The sequence below is a fragment of the Tinamus guttatus genome, unplaced genomic scaffold, assembly GCF_059628265.1.
Source record: "Tinamus guttatus ecotype Peru unplaced genomic scaffold, ASM5962826v1 Tinamus_guttatus_pri_ptg000307l, whole genome shotgun sequence".
Lineage (NCBI taxonomy): Eukaryota > Metazoa > Chordata > Aves > Tinamiformes > Tinamidae > Tinamus > Tinamus guttatus.
Genome location: NW_028288841.1, coordinates 2192685 through 2211911, shown reverse-complemented (window position 1 = coordinate 2211911; position 19227 = coordinate 2192685). Strand labels below are relative to the sequence as shown.

The 19227-nt window shown below is 38.1% G+C and overlaps 1 protein-coding gene across 1 annotated transcript in view; it reads right to left on the bottom strand.

The window, feature by feature from the left end:
• PRKAR2A (protein kinase cAMP-dependent type II regulatory subunit alpha) overlaps positions 1–19227 on the bottom strand; it is a 51200-nt gene that overhangs the window by 4281 nt on the left and 27692 nt on the right. The window contains exons 3-8 of the mRNA XM_088528245.1: positions 14362–14414; positions 12686–12769; positions 10121–10227; positions 6307–6460; positions 3379–3480; positions 1601–1675 (exon numbers count right to left, since the gene is read on the bottom strand). Of these exons, the coding sequence (XP_088384371.1) occupies positions 1601–1675; positions 3379–3480; positions 6307–6460; positions 10121–10227; positions 12686–12769; positions 14362–14414 (575 nt within the window). The remainder of the gene's footprint in view (positions 1–1600; positions 1676–3378; positions 3481–6306; positions 6461–10120; positions 10228–12685; positions 12770–14361; positions 14415–19227) is intronic.

The window sequence follows — 19227 nt, the reverse complement described above, 5'->3', positions numbered from 1 at the left end:
GGCAAATGTGCAGCCAGCAGGTCCAAGAAAGCATTTCTTCCCAACTATTTAGTTGTGATAGTGAGGAGTTTCTTTGCAAAGGCAGCTGTGGGCTTGGTGTAGGACTGGAATTCTGAGCAGACAGCTTGTTTCTTCCTGCCGTGAATCAGAGGTGAAAAGAATAAAGGCTTCAAGGAGACGAAGTCTGGATAAGGAACTGATATGGGAGGGAGCTGGCTCATCAAAACTGGGACACAATGTGAGGGAGATAAATCCAGTATCAAGTCAAGTGCAGTGGAAGAACTCAGACACAGTAAGCAGGGCTGGAATAGGGGAACAAGCAAAGCCAAAACAGCCTAGAAAGGGGAAAAAAAAAAAAAAAAAGAACAGAATAGTATTTGAAGGTAGTAGAACTGGAAGAGAAGGAAGAGAGACAAGGCTTGGGCGAGAAGACAGCATGTGACAAGAAGGATGGAGAGATGACTAGGCCTTAATTACTTAAGAATGATGTGAGAAGTTGATGCAAGGCTTAAACTTGTGGTTTCAGAAGAAGTTAGGCTCTTAAAGGCAAACCATCCAGCACAAAGTTTTTCATTCACTCTTGCCAGCTCTCATCACAACATCAGCAGACACAGTCAGCCCAATTCTGTGCTGAAAGAGTCATTACTTACTTTTCTAAAGAATTCAAATAAGCTTGGTGGGAGATGTAAGGACTTCGCTGACATGCATTAATAATTTTCAAGTGCTTTAAAACATACTTCACTTAATTGAAGGATCAAATTCCAGAAAGATAATTGAAATGTAAAATTATCCACATGAGAGAAGAGGTTCATGGTAGTGATGCAACTTCTGTAATATAGGAGCTATCAGAATCTTTTCCAAGTATTGAATTTTATCTTCTTCAGCAGTGTATAACCAATGTCCAGACCAATCCACATTATTAAGTCTACTTTTTTTTTAATAAATAAATTCCTATCCTTAATTCAATTATTACAAAGATTAAAACCAACTGCATAATTAGATCACTAATTGTTTTTGTTCAGACTCAGATTTATAGGCTTTGATTTTCCTAATAGTTCAGTCTCCAGTTCTTAAGCAACAAGATTTTCATTTTATAAGCTGAAGGGATTTTTTTGAGAGAAGTAATATCAGTACTTGGTATCAGCAAGCAAGACTTCTGGCATTCGAGTTATCTGACATGCAAGGTTGCTATTATTCAAGCCATTATCAAGGAATCATACTCTGTTTATTAAACAAGACTGCTGTCATCAAAAACCTACCAATCCTGCTCAACATGTTCTAGGTGTCCCTGCTTGAGCAGGGGGGCTGGACTAGATAATCTCCAGAGGTCCGTTCCAACCTCAACCATTCTGTGATTCCAAGTAAACCAAGGACTCTCTTCCATTAACTTAATTTAAAATAGGGCACTTTCTTCTTACAGTAGAAAAAAATAGCAAAAAACGTAGTAGGACGTTCTCAAAATATTCAAAAATCGGTTAAATAAGTTGGAAGTACTAAAAGTGATGCAAAGTTAGTTTAAGTAATATGATTGTATAAGCAAATACAAAGTAGAAAGAAGCAGAGAGGGGAGAATGATAATGCATATTTAGACTCCAAGTACCTGAGAAATGATTCGTTCCCCATCTTGATACACTTTCTCCCCTATTACATCCACTATTTTCATTCGCTCTGAAGGCTGGAACAAAGAGGAAAATTAAACACAATCACTTGCTATAATACACTTCTGGCAAACTTTGCAGCCCTGTCAAAATAAAAATGAAGAGGCATTCACGAGGCACCCATATGCCACACTGTGGTACTAAAAATGCAGCCCCTACATATGATATACCACAGTGTCACTGTGCAACACAACTGTCAAAGCAACCATTAGGGTAAGAAAACTTCCATTCCATTCACATGCTTTTCTTACCCCAAGGTTTTCAAGTAAGTGATTGAGCTGTTTTAGAGAAAAGAAAAATCGCTTCCTGTAAGTTTCAATTAACATTTTAAGAATTTGTTCAGAAAGAAATCGGAAACTTTCTAAGCACAAACTTCAATGAAAAATACCAGTAAAATATTATCCAATTATCTTAAGTCAGCATACACTTGAACACAGATTTTTGTGAGCGTATGTGTGTGTGTTTTGATCCAGGAATTCATTCCTACTGTGGAGAGAGGAAGAGAATATGAAATAGGTCTGAACTGTCAGCAAGCACTACAACAGGATGCCCAGTGAGGGCAAGAGGTGCTAATCTGACATAGCCACCTTCATAAACAGGAAGAGAGAAAGGACAGTCTCAAGAGTTAAATTTCTCTCATGTTTCCTGCTGTCCATACATAACATGACAAAACATGCAGAAAAAAAAAGGAAGAAAGTTATTACCTCAACAAATGATTCAGTTTTAAATCCCTTCCTCTCACAAACACACTTGAATCTAGTCCTTGTCTAAGGAACTGTGTAAATTCTGATGCATGCATGATTCAACTGCAGTTTGTCATGCAAAAAGCTATCCAGCGCTAACAAGTTATTTTTCTATATCCTTAAATATTTATGAGTCATTTTTGTGCTCAAAAAAGTCACGTTGATGGAACTGTTTAAACCAGGCATTGAGGGAGAAGGTGTTGTGCAAATCTTTCCTTCCAGAGTTGTCAGAGTATCTCCAAATTAATATACTCTAGAAATTCACTTTCACACCTAACAATACTGTTTTGTAATCCTCTCTCAAGTGGATTGCAAGGGATTTTACAACACTAAAAATTGATGCTGAAAAAATCCTTATCATTAAATATATATATGTATGTGTATATATATGTATAAGTGCATTACAGTACAAGCCAAATGTGAACACTTATCAATGCCTAAAAGGGCTTGGCATGGCTCTCAAAGTCCTCTGATTCAGTTTGATTAAACAGCTTAGGAAACATCCCAAACATCATCACAGCATGTGCTTGCTCTCCTGAGTATGGGTAAAGGGCTTAAAGATCTGTTGCAGACCACATCTTGGCCACAAATATAAAATTCATTCATGGCTGATAAAAGCTGAAAACCTTAGTGCAATGTGTCATTAGTTCTGCACCATGACCTCAAAAGAAATCATAGCCACAATTTTCCAGTCTTTAGTTTAACATCTCTTCTCTAGCATACTTATGTTTTGGTATTTTTATACACATAGCTTTCTGATTTTTATCTCAGTTTATCGTCCAACTGTGAACAAAGAAGAATCTGAACAGAATGTTGTACAATTTTAACAATATAAGTTTAGTTGTCCAGTAAGTGATTTCAAAGTAGCTCAAAATTTTGCTCTGAGCAAGAGACACATAGGCTCCTGATATACAAGAAACTGTCTCTGCAGAGCTAATGTCAACGTCAGAATTTGACCCAGATTTCTGAGGCATTACCTCCAAGGATTTAAGAAGGGGCACGGACTCAATAAATAACTCGTATGTCTTCCTCTTCTTTGCATTGTTTTTCAATATAATTCTTCTGAACGTCACTCGATCCTGCAAGAAACAGCAGAGATTATTCTCTTGGCCAAAATGCTCACTGCTAGAAGGACTTACGAAGCTATAATACGAACTAATATTTGCAATAACATTTTATTTGAAAAGGAATCTGATAAAATGATACACAAAGTGTCACAATGGTAACAGCTCCTTTGATAGTACTTACTGTAAGAGCAAATTGAAAAACATAGAGCTATGACAAACTTGGTCTTTCCCAGATAAACATATAAGAATTCATTTTTTTAGTCAATTTAGTATTGTTTTTCAGCGTTCAGTATTTGCTTCTCGTTTATTTTTTTAAAGATACTCCACACCCCACATACAATGAAGTCAGTTTCTGGCTAAAGCCATTAGAAAATGGAATTTGCAACACGATTTCAGGCTTAAGTCTGAAATGGAATCTTCTTGAGACAAGGTATTTAAAAGCAAATTGGATGTTTATGCAGGTAAGTGTTGGGTAGATCAAGAAACAGAATAGCAAAAGGCTTGATCTCTACTCCCACGTTCAGGATCTGAGAGGTGGCGTTTGCCAGGGACTGTTTACTCCTAGCTGCCAGCTGTCCCCCATGTACCACAAGCACATTTCGTGCAATGATGGTTTGTTTTTCAAAGCCCAAACACTGGACAACATCCTCTTCTCCTCTTGCCCTGATGTTTTATTTCTCCTAAGATGCAGTTATTGAGGCTCTGTGGCCGCTGGGTGGCAATACAGGCCTGCATGAAGGCAAACCCATCACATTACGCCCATCTCCTGTCCCGCTACCTGTAAGGGCAGACATGTTAGAGACTTCATTGTCAGCGATCTTGCTTTTTACTTGCAAACAGAAAAGGCAGGGCAGAACTACTGGACTAAAACAATGAGAAAGATCCCAAAAGAGCTGGAAAGACAACAGCACATCAAGGCTCAGGGGAAGAGCACTCGCCCACTAGATACTGTTAACACAGACATTACTTTAATGCCTATGTCCCCTGGTAGGATTTGGGTTCTGAGTAGAATAAGAGGTGAGGAGTTTCTTACACGACCAGAAACATGGAAGTTGGAAAAGGGAACATAAGAAGGGAAGAAAGACATTACTGTTATCCATAGAACAGCAAGAGAGGTGAGAAAGTAAGAGGTGAGTTTTTGTTTATCATCACTGTTAGTATTATTAAAGAAACGTTTCAGCAGTAGAAGTCTCATCAAATGTAGATGTCTAGAGAAGCAGGTAAGTGCATAAATACAAGGAGGAATTGCAAAAGCATCTGAAGTTCAGAATTCATTTGGGACAGTGGCTTTGAGCGTATCAGTGAGTGGGAGAACTGGTGATGTTTAAACACGGCCGTATTTGAACAGGGCAGAGCAGCAGAGGAGGCGGGCACAATCACAGGCCTTTCCCCAGACATGCTCAGCTGCGGCCCATGTTTGATCACTGCTTTGGGTCTGAGCCTTCCAGGCTTCTGTTGGCTGAAGACTGCAATGGAGCAAGAGTATAACTTTCTTCTTAAATAGGAAAAAAGCAGTGAGCTTTAGCAGTTAACTCTGCAGCTTACTAAAGCATACTATTTAAAGTAGAGCAAGCACAAAGTAGTGCAATAAAGCACGGAGACAACAGAACCTTCAGAAGAAAAAGTTTAAGGCAGAAAAGTGGAACCTCACTTAATACAACAACTGAGGGACAGATGACTGGCAGGAGGTTCCTCCTCTTCACCTATGCCTTCCTAATGAAACGACTAATCACTGAAACAAAAGAAGATTAACCCCAAATGCTGTAGTTTGTTCCAAGGCAAACTGGACTGAAGAATCTTCTTCTCCTTTTCATTCTTTTAGAATGAGGTCATTTGGCAGGTAGATTATTTATCCAGTTTTGCACAAGAAATTAGATTCTGACATTATGCCCAGCTTGATTTACTGCAGCCTTTTCTTACAGCTTACAAAGAAAAGGGGGAGTCACAAGTCAGTTCTCTGCACAAGCACAGAAATTGTATAAGCATGCTGAGTGTGGAAGCTTATCAGGCACATAATCAAGGTCACAACAAATGGCCAACCCCTAGCGATAGTTGCCGAGGAGCCCGTGCACACAGAAAGCCACAACGCTCCCGGCTTCAAAGGCTTCATGGATCCACTTATGTGAGCCCTCACAGACAAGGGTGAGCACTGCGAAAATAACTCTATCCAAAATACTACAGAGAAAAGAACTAAAATAGGAAACTAAAGCCTACAGCTTCTCATTCAACACCGCTAGGCAGGAGACAAAGCAACATCATCATTTAATCGTATCTTAAAGGTCATGCTGACCTGAGAACCTCTTGTAGGGCAGCCACAAAGAGACCAGAAACATTGTGACAGCAATAGTTTATTTTGAGGGAAAACACAGCTTTGGGCAGCTTTCCTAGCTCTTCAAAATACTATCATACTCATGTAGGAACTCCTGCCCGCCCTCCCCACTCTTAAAGGACTGAAAATGGTAGCAAGCTGAAATGTAAAGATGTATGTAGATAGTGGGAGTATTTTTCCTCCCCATAAAATACAGGCTTCAATGTCACCACTGTCCTCTAGCAGGATGAAAACAAAGTCTTCATTCTTCTCCTAATAGAAGTTAAGATTACAGCAAACACAAAATGATAAAGAGACTGATGCATCTAGTGATACAGTTTTTACACACAAGTTGTTTCAGGAAGGTCCCCAAAAGCATTTGCACAATGAAACTTATATGCCAGGAGATAACAAATAACAATAAAATAGCTATTAGCACAAGGACTCATACTGATGGGAGCACCTGCTAGTGAATCCAGTGAGTTAGTGTCTAAAATATTCCGCAGATGAGAGCAATTTCCTTTTCTTACCAGTCCCCAAAGGGCTCCTTCTGTTGTGGCAACAATGGTGGCAGCTCTAGGAGTGTTGTACATCAGTGCCAGTTCACCAAAACTGCCATGATTATCATAGCAACCCACACAGCGTGTCTGGTTGTCTCTTGCTACAAAGATGTCATACAGTCCCCTGGAAAAATGGAATAGGTGCTATTAGACAAATTTCCAACATGGTTCATAAACAGAGTTTTCAGCTGTTACACTAACATTTTCCAAATTAAAAAACAGCTCTCTTACTGCTAAGCGATATTAAAAATACTTTATTGAGCTTTCTTATCATCTAAGTTGCTACCATCTGAAGTACTTTCACAGCACCTTTCTCTTAATAGGGCATTTCACTCCAGGTGGAGCTGGCTGGGATCTATTTGGTCTCCTCTGCAAAGTATTTTGACACTGCTACTGTAAGTGTTCTGGCCAAGGCATAGGTACTTTCACAGTCTTTCCACAGCACATTATTCAATAATGTGTTATTATTCAACAAGGTCTCTTCAGAGCCACTAGAATCAATGTCCTCAGCTAACTTTTCCACAAAGACAGCATTTCTGCAGTACCTTTTGGTAAACTCAACCCAACTACTCACCTGCTTTTAAGGTTTTGCCTCAACCTAACTCAAACTTAGGAATATCTCTGTATTGCGATCCCAAAGTACAACTGTAAATTTATTTGTATATCCATTCTAGATTCAAACTTTTCATCTCCTGCATGGACAACAGCAATGCTGTAGAAGCACAGAGATCCCAAAAAGAATCTTTCTGTTCATACCCAAGATAACTAGCAAGTTTTACAGGGCAAACTGTCCGCTATTATGAGCGGCACATATGACTCTCAAGATAGACTATTTAAAGCTAATTCAGGACCATGTGGCACATCTTTACATCAGGACATGGAGGGGCAACCAACAAATCAATTCACATTTGGTGTTTGCCTAATAGCTTCCTTATGACCAGAACTTTCACACTCAGTTTAACTTCACAGCTTGGGGCAAGCTGCAGTTGAACCAAACAATTTTATCACCATTTTCATGGAGGTAAGGCTGCTGAAGGACAAGTTATAGCATACAGCGTCCCAGCTTGAAGTCTGCTTTGCTCTCTCAGAGCTCTCTGCATGCTGAAGCGACACTGCAGGATACCTATGGCTAGGAACATGGATAACTTTTGACAGTTTTGCAGAACATTATGGATTCTACTCCAGCCACACTGGCTTTAAACAGAAGCTGCAGAGCTAAAGAAAATTTTGTTATAGCTTGCTTTCAGAAAGCAGAAAAGCTCTTTAAACTGCTTTCATCTAGCCAGGATATTTGAAATGATCAAGGAGGAAGTGCTCAAGCACCAGAAGTCTTCTACACTTCACTCACATGGAGCTGTAACCTCTTTAAGCTGGAAAGGCCTCCCCACTCTGTTCTCAGAGGCACCCTTCCTCTCTTGCAATGTAGTTAAGGGACTAACTGTAGCTAAGGGACTGTAGTTAAGCCAGAACTTACTGGAAATTAAAATACCACTCTGGCAAAGATGGAGACAAATGTACGGGAGTCAAAGTTGAAGGCACAAATCTGGATCAGCAGGTACATAGGAGAAACAGGCTGTGCACAGAAAGCTAGCAATTTAGAAGCTATACCACTCTATACCACTGTCAAGGCTGTCTCACGCTTGGTGCTTTAGAAGAAAAACATTAAAAGTCAGATTACTTAACTAGGCTTGATCAATTCCTGGCTATAATATCAGAGAATTTAGGAATTGGACACTGGCTTGAGAGACTTGACAAAATGTATTACATCCTGTAGAAAAGCAGGTAGGGAACACCTTCCTGGCTTTGTAAGTAGCTTCAGATACGCTGAACACACACAGTTCTCCCCATGAAGTTGCAATCTCTACCAGAAAAAAAATGCTATTATCTCCCAGAACATCAGCAGGGACCTTAGAAAAAAAATGAATCAACAGAAATAGCAGCAGGTGAAACTCCTCATAGTAAACAAGTATGAGAAGACTCTAATCTGCGAGACCTACCTAGCATTAGCAGCAGAGCATTCAGGATTGGTGATGGACATTCCTGTTTTTGTCAGTTATCTTTGAATATTATTGATTCTAAAAGAAGTTCCTGTCACCTAGAAAGCTAATGGGGGAAGCCAGGCACACGAAGACTGCCTAGCACTCTCTTTACACCCTGCTGCTTACTCATACCTAAGATGAAAAAAGAAAACACACCACCACCACATTAACAATAAACTGTTCAAATATGGATTACTATTGCTGGAAAGCTGCACTAAAATTCTTGCAGTGTTCAATATCCACTTAATGATTCTCTGAGAAAAATCAGGAGAAATAGTGTTTGAATCATCTTTTTGATCTAGAAGAGCAATTTTAAACAACTGAAGAGAAATGAAGCAACTTCTCATTCCCACCCATCACCCTCAGTCATTTATTAGTGTCATTTTTTTTCCAAGTCACTGTAGCCATGTAACCTTCGGCCCAGCATTCAGCTGTCTGTGCCCCAAGGACAAGTTTGGTTCAGCACCACTGGGTGACCTTGTTCTGCTTTATTGAGAAAACTGTTGCTGTTGCTAAGACAGTCCATGAGCTAAAGCCCTGCAAGATAAGAACAACAAAAACACAGACCAAAGCGTAATTTTGGAGACTGCAATCGTTAGAAGCTCAAGGACTCAAGAGAAAAATACTGACATGAAGAAATATAAAACCCTAAGAAGAAAAAAAAAAAAAAAAAAAAAAAAAAAAAAGGGCAGAAAACCAGAAGAGGACAGCTAAGCAACACTGAGGCTCAGACTGTTCCCAGAGGCAACAGGGGCCAACACTTCCCTTCCTGCCCGATGACTGTGCAGCCAGCACAGACCCACTGCGTGTCTTCTTGGCCATGGTGAGCAAATTGATGCTTAGCTGTGCAACACATTCGTCCTAGCTCTCCTATGTGTGCATTATGCTGTGGCCCCAGGTTGGGTCTGCCCTGCCTTGCAGTCCCTCTGTGCCTGTAAAAGATAGCCAAATACCAAGCAATCTGGGGAAGAAGGCTAACAGCCAGAAGACTCCGAGTCTTCTGTATGTGCCAAAAAGCCTGTTCTTTACAGACAAGCAGCAGAATTACTTCTGCCACACCAAGTCTCTGTTCACTCAGACAGGAAAGGAAATAATCCTCAGGAATATTTACGTATTAATGACTGATCTCAGAACAAGAAGACATGTCTAATGGTGCCTCAAAAGAGCCAAATCCCTCTGAATCTGCACTTGCAGACAAGTAAATTTCTGTAATTACTGATACCCATTAGTTTCATGACAGCAACTAATTTAAGTGCGTATGGATTTTTGTTTCCTTTATTCCCTCTCCCCAAAAGAAATTCTTGGCCCTTCCCTTACTGTATGGTTTCTTTTGCTGCTTTTCCCCTCCTCACTTCAGGAAAAAATCCACCTTGGTCTACAGACAGCATATACGACTCCTTTCAAACCATGTGCATGCTGATGTGTACAAAAGCTAGTAGACAATAGGTAACCTCATTCTGCAACCTTTCCCTCTGAGGAAACAGCATTTGAGATTTTATCCTTAATTCTCAGTCACCAGAACATGTTAAAACCCAGCAGGTTTGAAATGTCCACCTCTGTCAAACCTGCTGGCCCCCAGCCAAAAGTCAACGGAGGCCTAAAGTGCAGAATGGAAAGACCAAGTGACAGAGGTGATGACAGTAAAAGGAAGGTTTCCTCAGGAAATCAGCCTGCAATGAGCATTCCTCGCTGCTTCTATAGTAGCTGAAAAGAAACCTGTTTACATTTGGAAGCAAGCTGCTCACCGCTCAATGACATAGAAGTTGTCTCCATCATCCCCTTGGTCAATCACATGTTCCTGAGGTTGCACTTTCCTTTCAAACATGGCATCAAGGACCTGAGACAGCTGCTCCTATAAAGTAAACAGAACAAATCAAAAAGAGAACAAAACCAAACAGCCCTCGGCCAAAATATACCTCTGTATTATCTGCTGGATAAAACAAAATTCATTTGACTTGATATCAGTAGTACACTTCATTATTTTTAGCCTACAAAAATCTAAGTTTTTATATTAAATTTTGATTTTTATGAGTACCTCATTTATTTACAGCTTATTAAGTTCAGCAATGCAGGCAAAAATAAATGCTTCAACTTTAGAAGAGATATTAACGAAAAATTTATGCCTAAATGGTTTAATTTACACAATGTCTTGGTGCTAAAGAGTGCATGTATGTATTCTCACATGGTATAAACTGAAACAGCTTAACTGACTGCCATCAATATACAGTGATTTCAAAACCAGCACTAAGATGATTTACTAATATCTTATTTGCACTGTCATAATCTAAGAGCCCAAAGGCACAGATCATATAGCATAAGCCTATGCATAAGCACAGAATATTTCCCAAGGTTCTTGGTGTCTCAGAAAACCTGCAGTTTCAGCGTGAGACCACAGATAATGGACAGGGGAATACACAAACACACACAGAGAAATAGGAATATACTGGTCAGCACTGCAGACTCTAGGCTTCTGATGAACCATTATTAAAATCTTTGTAGGTAGCAGCCAGCAAAATTTAACAGACGGTTTAATACAAAAGCCTTGCCTCAACACCGACATGCTTTACTACCTCCAATATTCTGAAGTCCTTTAACAATAGACTTGCATTGCAAATTCAGTGACAGCATGTTCCAAGTTTAATATTTAGATCACAGCTGAGATTCTAAAAATATTGCATAAACACGCAAACCAGTGCTTAGACTCTTAGATGCACTTCAAATATTTAACGGCAGTCATTAAATTGTGAATAGCAATAGTGGCATCTGCAGGCACCACTATATTAAAAATATTGCCTACCTTTTCATTAGAATTCTATTTTCTTGTCTTTAAAAACTCTGCCAGTACTTAAATTAAGCAAAGAATCATTGCCTGAAGGCCATTTGTTTTAACCACGTATTTTACAACAGGCATTAAGCAGCAGATGTCAGAAAACAAGCAGCATGGATTTTAAAAAGCTTTCTCAAAATACAGTAACTGAACAGTGTTTTATTTGGAAAATAAGCAGGCTGAGATTTTTCATTTTGAGTAAATGAAACACTGAGCTCTCCTGTCGATAAAGGAAGAGGCTCTAAGATACCTGAACTGCGGGACACTCTTGATTTACATGTGGGTACTGAACATGCCCAGGGGTCTTACTAGGACAACAGTCATTGCTCTCACTCAGTACCTGTATGCGTTATATATTTTTCATTTTTACTGTTCATCTATATTTCATTTTTAATGTTCATAATCATGTTCCTTACAAAAGGCACCTTTCAAGTGGTCTAAGAATGTAGGCTTCATAAAATGGGGAATCCCAGAACAGTGAAAGGGCAGTGTTGGGAAGGACAGCTTTCAAAGAAACTCTGTCTCAATGTCAATACCTCAAGCCTCCTGCAGTCAAAAAATTTCAACCAATTTTTCAGGAATACAGTTCAATGTCTCTCAAGGTTTGCATAGAAACGAAAATTGGGAGAATTTCCTGACTTTCAAGGAAACCTGAGCTAAATATCTGAAACCATAAACTACATTTATCCTTTTATATCTCAGAAGAAGCTCAATAGTTCAATGCAGAAAGCTGCAGGTGTCACAGCTTTCATCCTTCCTCCTAATTGTAATAATTTTAAAAGTGTGTTTGAATTTTTAGTGGAGACTCATTTCTGTTTTGGTGGAAAACACATGCCGGAGGTGGGACGCATTTACTTTATGGTCTCTCAAGAGACTGCAGTAGAGACTTGCAAAGTTTCTAAACTATCCTATGATCCTCATTAAAAAAAAAAAAAAAAAAAAAAAAAAAACCTAATTAAGATTTCTAAGTGCCAGTCATAATACTCTGAATGCTGTCCTAGAAATATCACTTTTATTTGAAGAAAACTGACTGAAATGTTGATATTTAATAAAAAAATACTGAAGTCAAGGGATTGTGCATACTGTTCAATATGAAAATTATGAATTGTGTAGGTTTATCCCATTTAAAATATATATGAAATTCTGAACCATATGGGAAAGGAAAATCAAGTGCAATGGTATCTATCAGTAACTATGGAAAGACAGAATTAGAATTTTTTTTTTTTTAGGGAAAACAGGAAAAAAACCCACACATTTTGCAGGGAAAGTGATCTGGCAATCCTAGTAACTGACAATTTGACATGTTTGTTTGTATTATTCATTGATTTTTGATCCCCAAATACATGCCCCAAGCCAGCCTGCACATAATAAATAATTCATAAACTATCACAGTTCAAAACCAGTGCCTGGACTGTTAAAACAAACTATTATCTGTACATACAAACCAGCAACTCCAGTTAAGATTTCCTTACAGCAATATTACCTGATCTAGGTTTTTGAAGAGCAGGATATCTTTACAGGCTTCCTGCAGTCTGCATCTCTGTTCATCAGTTTTTGGATGAACTACCTTTAAACAAAATAAAACAAAACCGTCATGACAGTAAATAAAGATGATTACAGACTGAATCTTCAGAGGGAAAGACAGAACACAAATTAAGAGCTTCAAAGTATCTGGATTTGTTATTTACTTAAATTGTCTGTCTGAAAACAGAGTGAAAGAAAAATAAAAAAGAAATTATTCTGACAAACGTATGAGCAATAACATAATCAAAGGATGAGATGAGGAAGAAGAGGATCTCTTTCTCTCATCTTTCAATACAGCTATAGGTACCTACAGCTGGAAAGAGCAAAAAGATCCCATCAAGGCTTGGACATCTAGGACAATGGAAAAAAAAAAATCAAGCATTTTATTTTGAGCTCTGGCTATATTAGTTCAAAAAAACTTTACTGTTGGTATAAAGAGAGTTCCCAAAACATATGATACAACTTTAATTACTATACAGGCCGAGAGAAATATATCTAAGTGCTTTTTTTTTCCCCAACACAATTACTAAAATAAAAGTTTTGCTGTAGAGATTTCTTTGTACTTCTTTTCAACTATAAACCTCTTCTCAGATTAAAGGAATCAAAGTTCACTCTTTCATATTTATATATCTGCTATATATTGTTAGGCATATAACTATGAAAATGTATATAAAAACATTAATGATCTCATATTTACCACATAACGATTTCTAGAATTACTAGGAAAAAACATTACATTATTAAGAATTTCTTGGTATTCATTATCCCAAGTTGAGCAGACCTTGGAGCTCTCTTCTAAATGGAACCTTGTTTTTACTAATGAGCAATCAGGAAAATTAAGACTTTTGATAGAATAAATACATTCAACTTTAAAAAAATATTTGAATGATCAAACATAGTCTTTTCGTTTTTCCTTTTTTTTTTTAATGCCATCTTATTTATGAAGTTAGTTCTATTTAAAAGAATTTAACTTAGTCTTAGACTTCCATTGCAGAAATATGAGCACCCTCAGGGTGAAGCCTGATAAATGAACAGTAGAAGTCCTTAGAGAGAACCTTCCCAGCCAGGCTACCAGGATTTCCTCACATCAAAGCATCCCTAAAAAATTACAATATATTGACTTGTAATTCCTAGAAATTCGCAACATTTAAAGACAATACAATAACAGGTGGCTTCTGGCTTAACATATTTCAGCAAAGTATTCCTCTTATGAGCAGCAATCTCTCCTGAGGCAGAACTGCTTTGACAAGAAAGGCAGTGAAAAGCATGTGAGGAATTTTAAGCACCCATGAAGAAACAGCTGTGTTAAAGCTTAACTCATTCTTCCCAACCATCTCAGTGCTCCAGGAAGGGCATCAGCAAGTGCTTAAGATCATCATTAAGAAAGGAAAATATTTAAATTTGTCTAGAGGGTAGACTTAAGGACTCTAAAGACCTGTGAAATAAAATGTAAAAGCTATAGCGACTAAATAAATACATTGAATAAAGTGGTGCCAAATTTAAGAGCAGTGACATTCGTGAGTTGCCACAACCTCTGAGAACACAATGAACAAGTTGTAGAAAAAAGGTGACATACAGGCATCAACCTGCCAGACTGCACAGAGAACCAAGGATGATATAATTCATCCATCTTACCCTTGGTTCTGTATCTTCTTCCTCTTCATCTGGATTGAAAGCTTCAGCACAAACTTAAGAAAAAAAAAAAAAAAAGGAGGAAATTAGTCAAAAAACAGCTATTACTTGAGAACAAACATATCAAATTTCAACTCATTTCCCCTAGATTTACTATCTACATTCTATTTTTCTACTGCAAAAACAAAACCATTTCTGTTCTTTTGTTGCTGTATGGTTAGAGACTTGAATCCTATCCACTCGCAGAACGTACACGATACAGCTGCTCTCAGAGTCATGTAAAAGGTCTGTGCCTTTCCACAGAAAGTAATATTGCCTATCAAGTACTCCAGCGAATGCATACACATTTTCTCTCAATTCTTACTGAAAGCATAACAATTTCTATTTAGATTCATTTTGAAACCTTTTCTTTAAAAAGCAGGGGGGCAAATACTGCAAAAATATTGTAAACATTGACTCATTCTCCACAGTACAATGCATATAGTTAAAAAAATACCCTAAAGAGCATGTACAAGGTGGGATGTGGGAAGCCCTCTACCTCCAGCGAGATTTGCAAATGAGAATCTCCCACTTTTATTTTTATATATCACATATTTACACAGAAATTAATTTGGGAAATGAACAATCAGCTTGACTGTAGTATGTTCTTATGACCAAAAATAGTGGCTAATCTCTGTTCCTCCATATGCTACTGTAACTTATAATTTAATCAAACGAACAACAAATTCTGATAAGAAAATGACACTGAAACAATTATTTAAAAGGGATGAGATGTAATACTGACAGAAACAATTGTAAAAGAAGCAGTAGCAATGCAGAGCTTCTAAAATGTCAAACTTGTTCATTTTTAATGCTTCAGAAAAGGCTTGTCTTCACAGTAAACCAGCTACGCAATGATTTTATAATATTAAATAGAAACACCTTTGGATGCCTAAAGCTTAAGTCTCTATTTGGGATTTTTTTTTTTAAACCCATGGACATTTGCAATTCTTATGGGTCAAAGTGCGCTTTGCATTTTAACCAGTTTTACTGATAGGAAGTCAGCCCTATTTTTCATCTAGTTTTGCTCTCGCTTTAATAAAGACGGTCTTACATCTGAGACTACAACCCCCTTGTAAAATTTTACATGGAAACATAGGCAAGTATTTTTCTTTGTACTTTATGCAGTATCCTGACAATACTGAAGACTTGGCAGAATGCCCAGAAGCTCACTGCAGTGACAGCTAACTAGTGAATGGATTTAGTATAAATAAGAATCCTTTAAAAAAAAAAAAAAATCTAGAAGGCCCAGTATTCAGCAACTTGCAAATCTTTCAGAGATGCACACAGAACTATTGACTTTGTCACTATGCTTTCAAAAAGGCTATAGAAATATACAAGCCTAAGCTAATTTGCTAGGAAGGATTTTTAGCAAGGGTATCTTTTACCCTGCCTGAAAGGTGCAAGCTCTTCCTAACAAATTCAAATTTATTTCCTTTCTTTCTGGCGAGAACAGAGAGATGGGAAGACAACGCAAGCCATCCATTTATCATCTCACAATATGACATTCCCATGGTGAAATCACTAGCCATTTAAAGAATACTTATTTTTCATTGTAGAACAAACCAAGTGTAAAACTGCCTCTTCTGCCATTTTAATGGTGCAAGTGCAACAAACAAACATATGATTTTGGTCTAACAAAGCACAGTCCACCCACGGTTTTGGATAGATATTTTAAAAAGGATAAGCAGCAATCTTCCCCAGCTGGAAAAATAGTCCACCATTTAGTCCAAAGATGACTGCATTAAGGGAATGTAGATGTGTACAAAGACACAGAACTTGCCCCGATAGGCAAACACTCACTTAATATGAAATACAAAGGCACTAACAGAGAACATTATTAGCATTTCTGTGTAAAAGCTTTCCTCCTCCTTTCATTTTACAGTAAAAAAATCACAGTTTACTGTGAAAGGCCTGGATTTTCTAATAAGGAACATTTTCTTAAAAGATTTCTTGCTTTAATTAGTAGGAGAAAGCTGGAGATTTTTAATTCTTGCACATCTTAACAGAAAGTAGAAGTTCAATCCTGTATAGTGTACAAACATAAGTACCTAAGCCCAGACCCTGACACCTAAGCCCAGTCAAGCTGCAGAGCTGTGAATTCAGAGACCATTCTACTTCATCACACTGTTCCATGATTTCAACTCTCAATATTAAACCACAATTCAGATTTGTTTCCTCCTCAGCTGCAAGGAAACTATTGCTAAAAACACATTTTGGAATTGAGGAAACTCTTTTCAAGATTTCCTTGGGAAGACAAATTTTATTACCAAGACCAAGAATAGCAATAGAGCAAAACCTTCTTTTAAAGCATGTAGCAATAAAAATACAGTTCTCTGCAATGTTGTGACCAATCTTAACCTAGGGCAACAATCTTGCCCCTTCCCCAACTGACAATGGTTTGTTGATAACTGCTTTCTTACAACTCTCCAAAAACTTTCCTCTATACAGGGTTACCTCAGATCACTCAATAAAAGTGACTTTTGCTCTTAAAAGCTTCATATTAAAAAAAAAAATCCTTTCAAGTATTAGAAGTTGTCTGTTGCATTTGCAAGATCTCAGGAAATAAAGATGCGGCCACAGCAATATCCACACATGCTTGCTCCAGAATGGACTGCTAAGTTACGGAGTGCTGAAGGATACACCAGAAAATAAGAGACTTCAGCAAAATACAACAGCCTGGCACTCCAAAGTGCAGTTTCTTCTTGGAAAGGCCACTCCAGGAACAGGAGCAATTTGTTCATTCTTTTCTCAATGGCACCAAGATTCTCACACCCAATTTTAAATTTGGGCACAGATTGGAATTCATTTATGTCCTGCAGAGAGTTGATTCTTCTGGACAACACAGCTAAATAAACCTACAGTACCTCAAGAGCACAGGCAGTAGAACTGTGGTGCAATAGATGGCAAACAAAATTCCAAAGAAAAGTGTTCTGTCATTTGTCTACCTTGAAATATGCTGCAAAAACATCATCTTTCCAACTGTCTCCTCATATTTTAAAAGGCTGATTTAATGTATATTCATTATTTAACATTCATTTAATATATATTTATTCTATAAGAATAACTTAGAAGCATATTTTAAGATCACTATAAAACTTCACGGTGTTTTCTGATCGTTCCCTCTGTTGATAAAGATAAGGTTTTGTCTGGAGAACATAAACAGTTTGGGTTGAGATTTAAGTAAATCTTCCCCATTTTATCTTATAACCCAGCAAGGTTGAAAACAATTTCATAAAGCCCACTAAGGAAACAGTGTAGGACTTTAACCCTTCCCTAATGTTTGGCAATGACTTAACATGACAAAGGGCAGTACAGAAATATACCAGAAAAACACAAAAATAGTACATTTTCTCATACTGCCCTGGGACTGTGTTTAGGCAAAAAGCCCTCCCATTCGTTCTCATTATTTCTTTCTTCAACTTGACACAAGAATTTCTTTATTGAGATAGAAGTTGCGAGGGAAACATTTTGGACTTTAACTGACAGCTCTGATTGACAAGAATTTATTTATTTGCAACCAGAGCTATGACACTTAATATAACATCTGTTGTGGGTGACTAAAAAAAATGGGGGGGAGGGGAGTGACAGAGGGGAGTGGGAGAGAGAGACATCGAAAAATGCTGAATTTTGACCTTGAGCTTAAACTAATATTGTGATATTCTGGAAAGCCTACAGAAAGTTCTGCAGCCCACCCATATTAATATATATTCCAATCAACAACATTTTTCTATATATTTTAAAGCATGACTAATGCAAAGAAAAGGATAATGTGACGTCAACAGCTTCCTCTCATTTAAGCCCCAATATGTCTCATTTTTCTTTCCACTTTTCTTAATTGGCAATTTGTCTGCCCTGCTGAACACATTACCTGTCAAGACCTGCTGTCTCCACACAAGCAGTGCTGTTCAGCTGTTCTTCTGATACAAAAGAACACCCAAAACTACCCTAAGCCATAAAAATCCCCCGAGAACAACCTGTGGGCCCTGATTTCAGGGCTCCTAAAGGTTAGTCATTTGTAGGTTACAGTGCGGCCAGTCCCAGTGGAAAAGCATTAAATCTTCACTTGTGAAGATATACTTGCCCCACTATTTTACACTTCATTCAGTTAACGTTTTCGTCATGCCAGTGTCCTAATAAAATGTATATTCCAAGACAAGCTTATCCTCATGAGGTTATCCAAAAGAAATCTGTTGGTATTTTTTAAAGACTGATAGAAACATTGGTTGGAGGGCATCTCTGGAGATCATCCAGGCCAACCTACCCGTCGCAGGGGAGCTACTGGCAAGGACAGATGAGCGCAGCCCATGGCTTTCCCGGCTGCTTGGAAACCTCCCAGGGAGATGATTCCATATCTCCCTGGGAAGCCTGTTCCAGGGCTGCACTAGCCTCCCGGGGAAGCTGCTTTTCTTAACGTCCCATCTAAACCAGACAAAACGGTGCCTGGGAATGGTTTGAAGAGATTGAGGAAATCACATCTTTTCCATGTGACATTTTCGGCACACGTAACTCTTCAGCAAATGCAAAGTGCAAATGCAGTGTCAGTTATGTACCAGAGTGACACACCTCAGGTATTTCCAGTGGTACAGTCATATCAGCACAAACACCTTTTCATACAGACCATGCTTCTTTGCAAATGTACCCTACTCACTTCAGATGGTGTTGGAATAGAAAAACCAGTTTTCAATTTTCAGAAGCTTTAAGAGAAAAGGAAATTCAGGCAATTATCCTACCATTTATATGCCATCTTCCAGCTCTCAGTTTAGCTTCTGCAGCTTCTACAAGTAGTATAAGCTTTTTCCTTCTATGGCTCCTTCTTCAGCTTTCAAG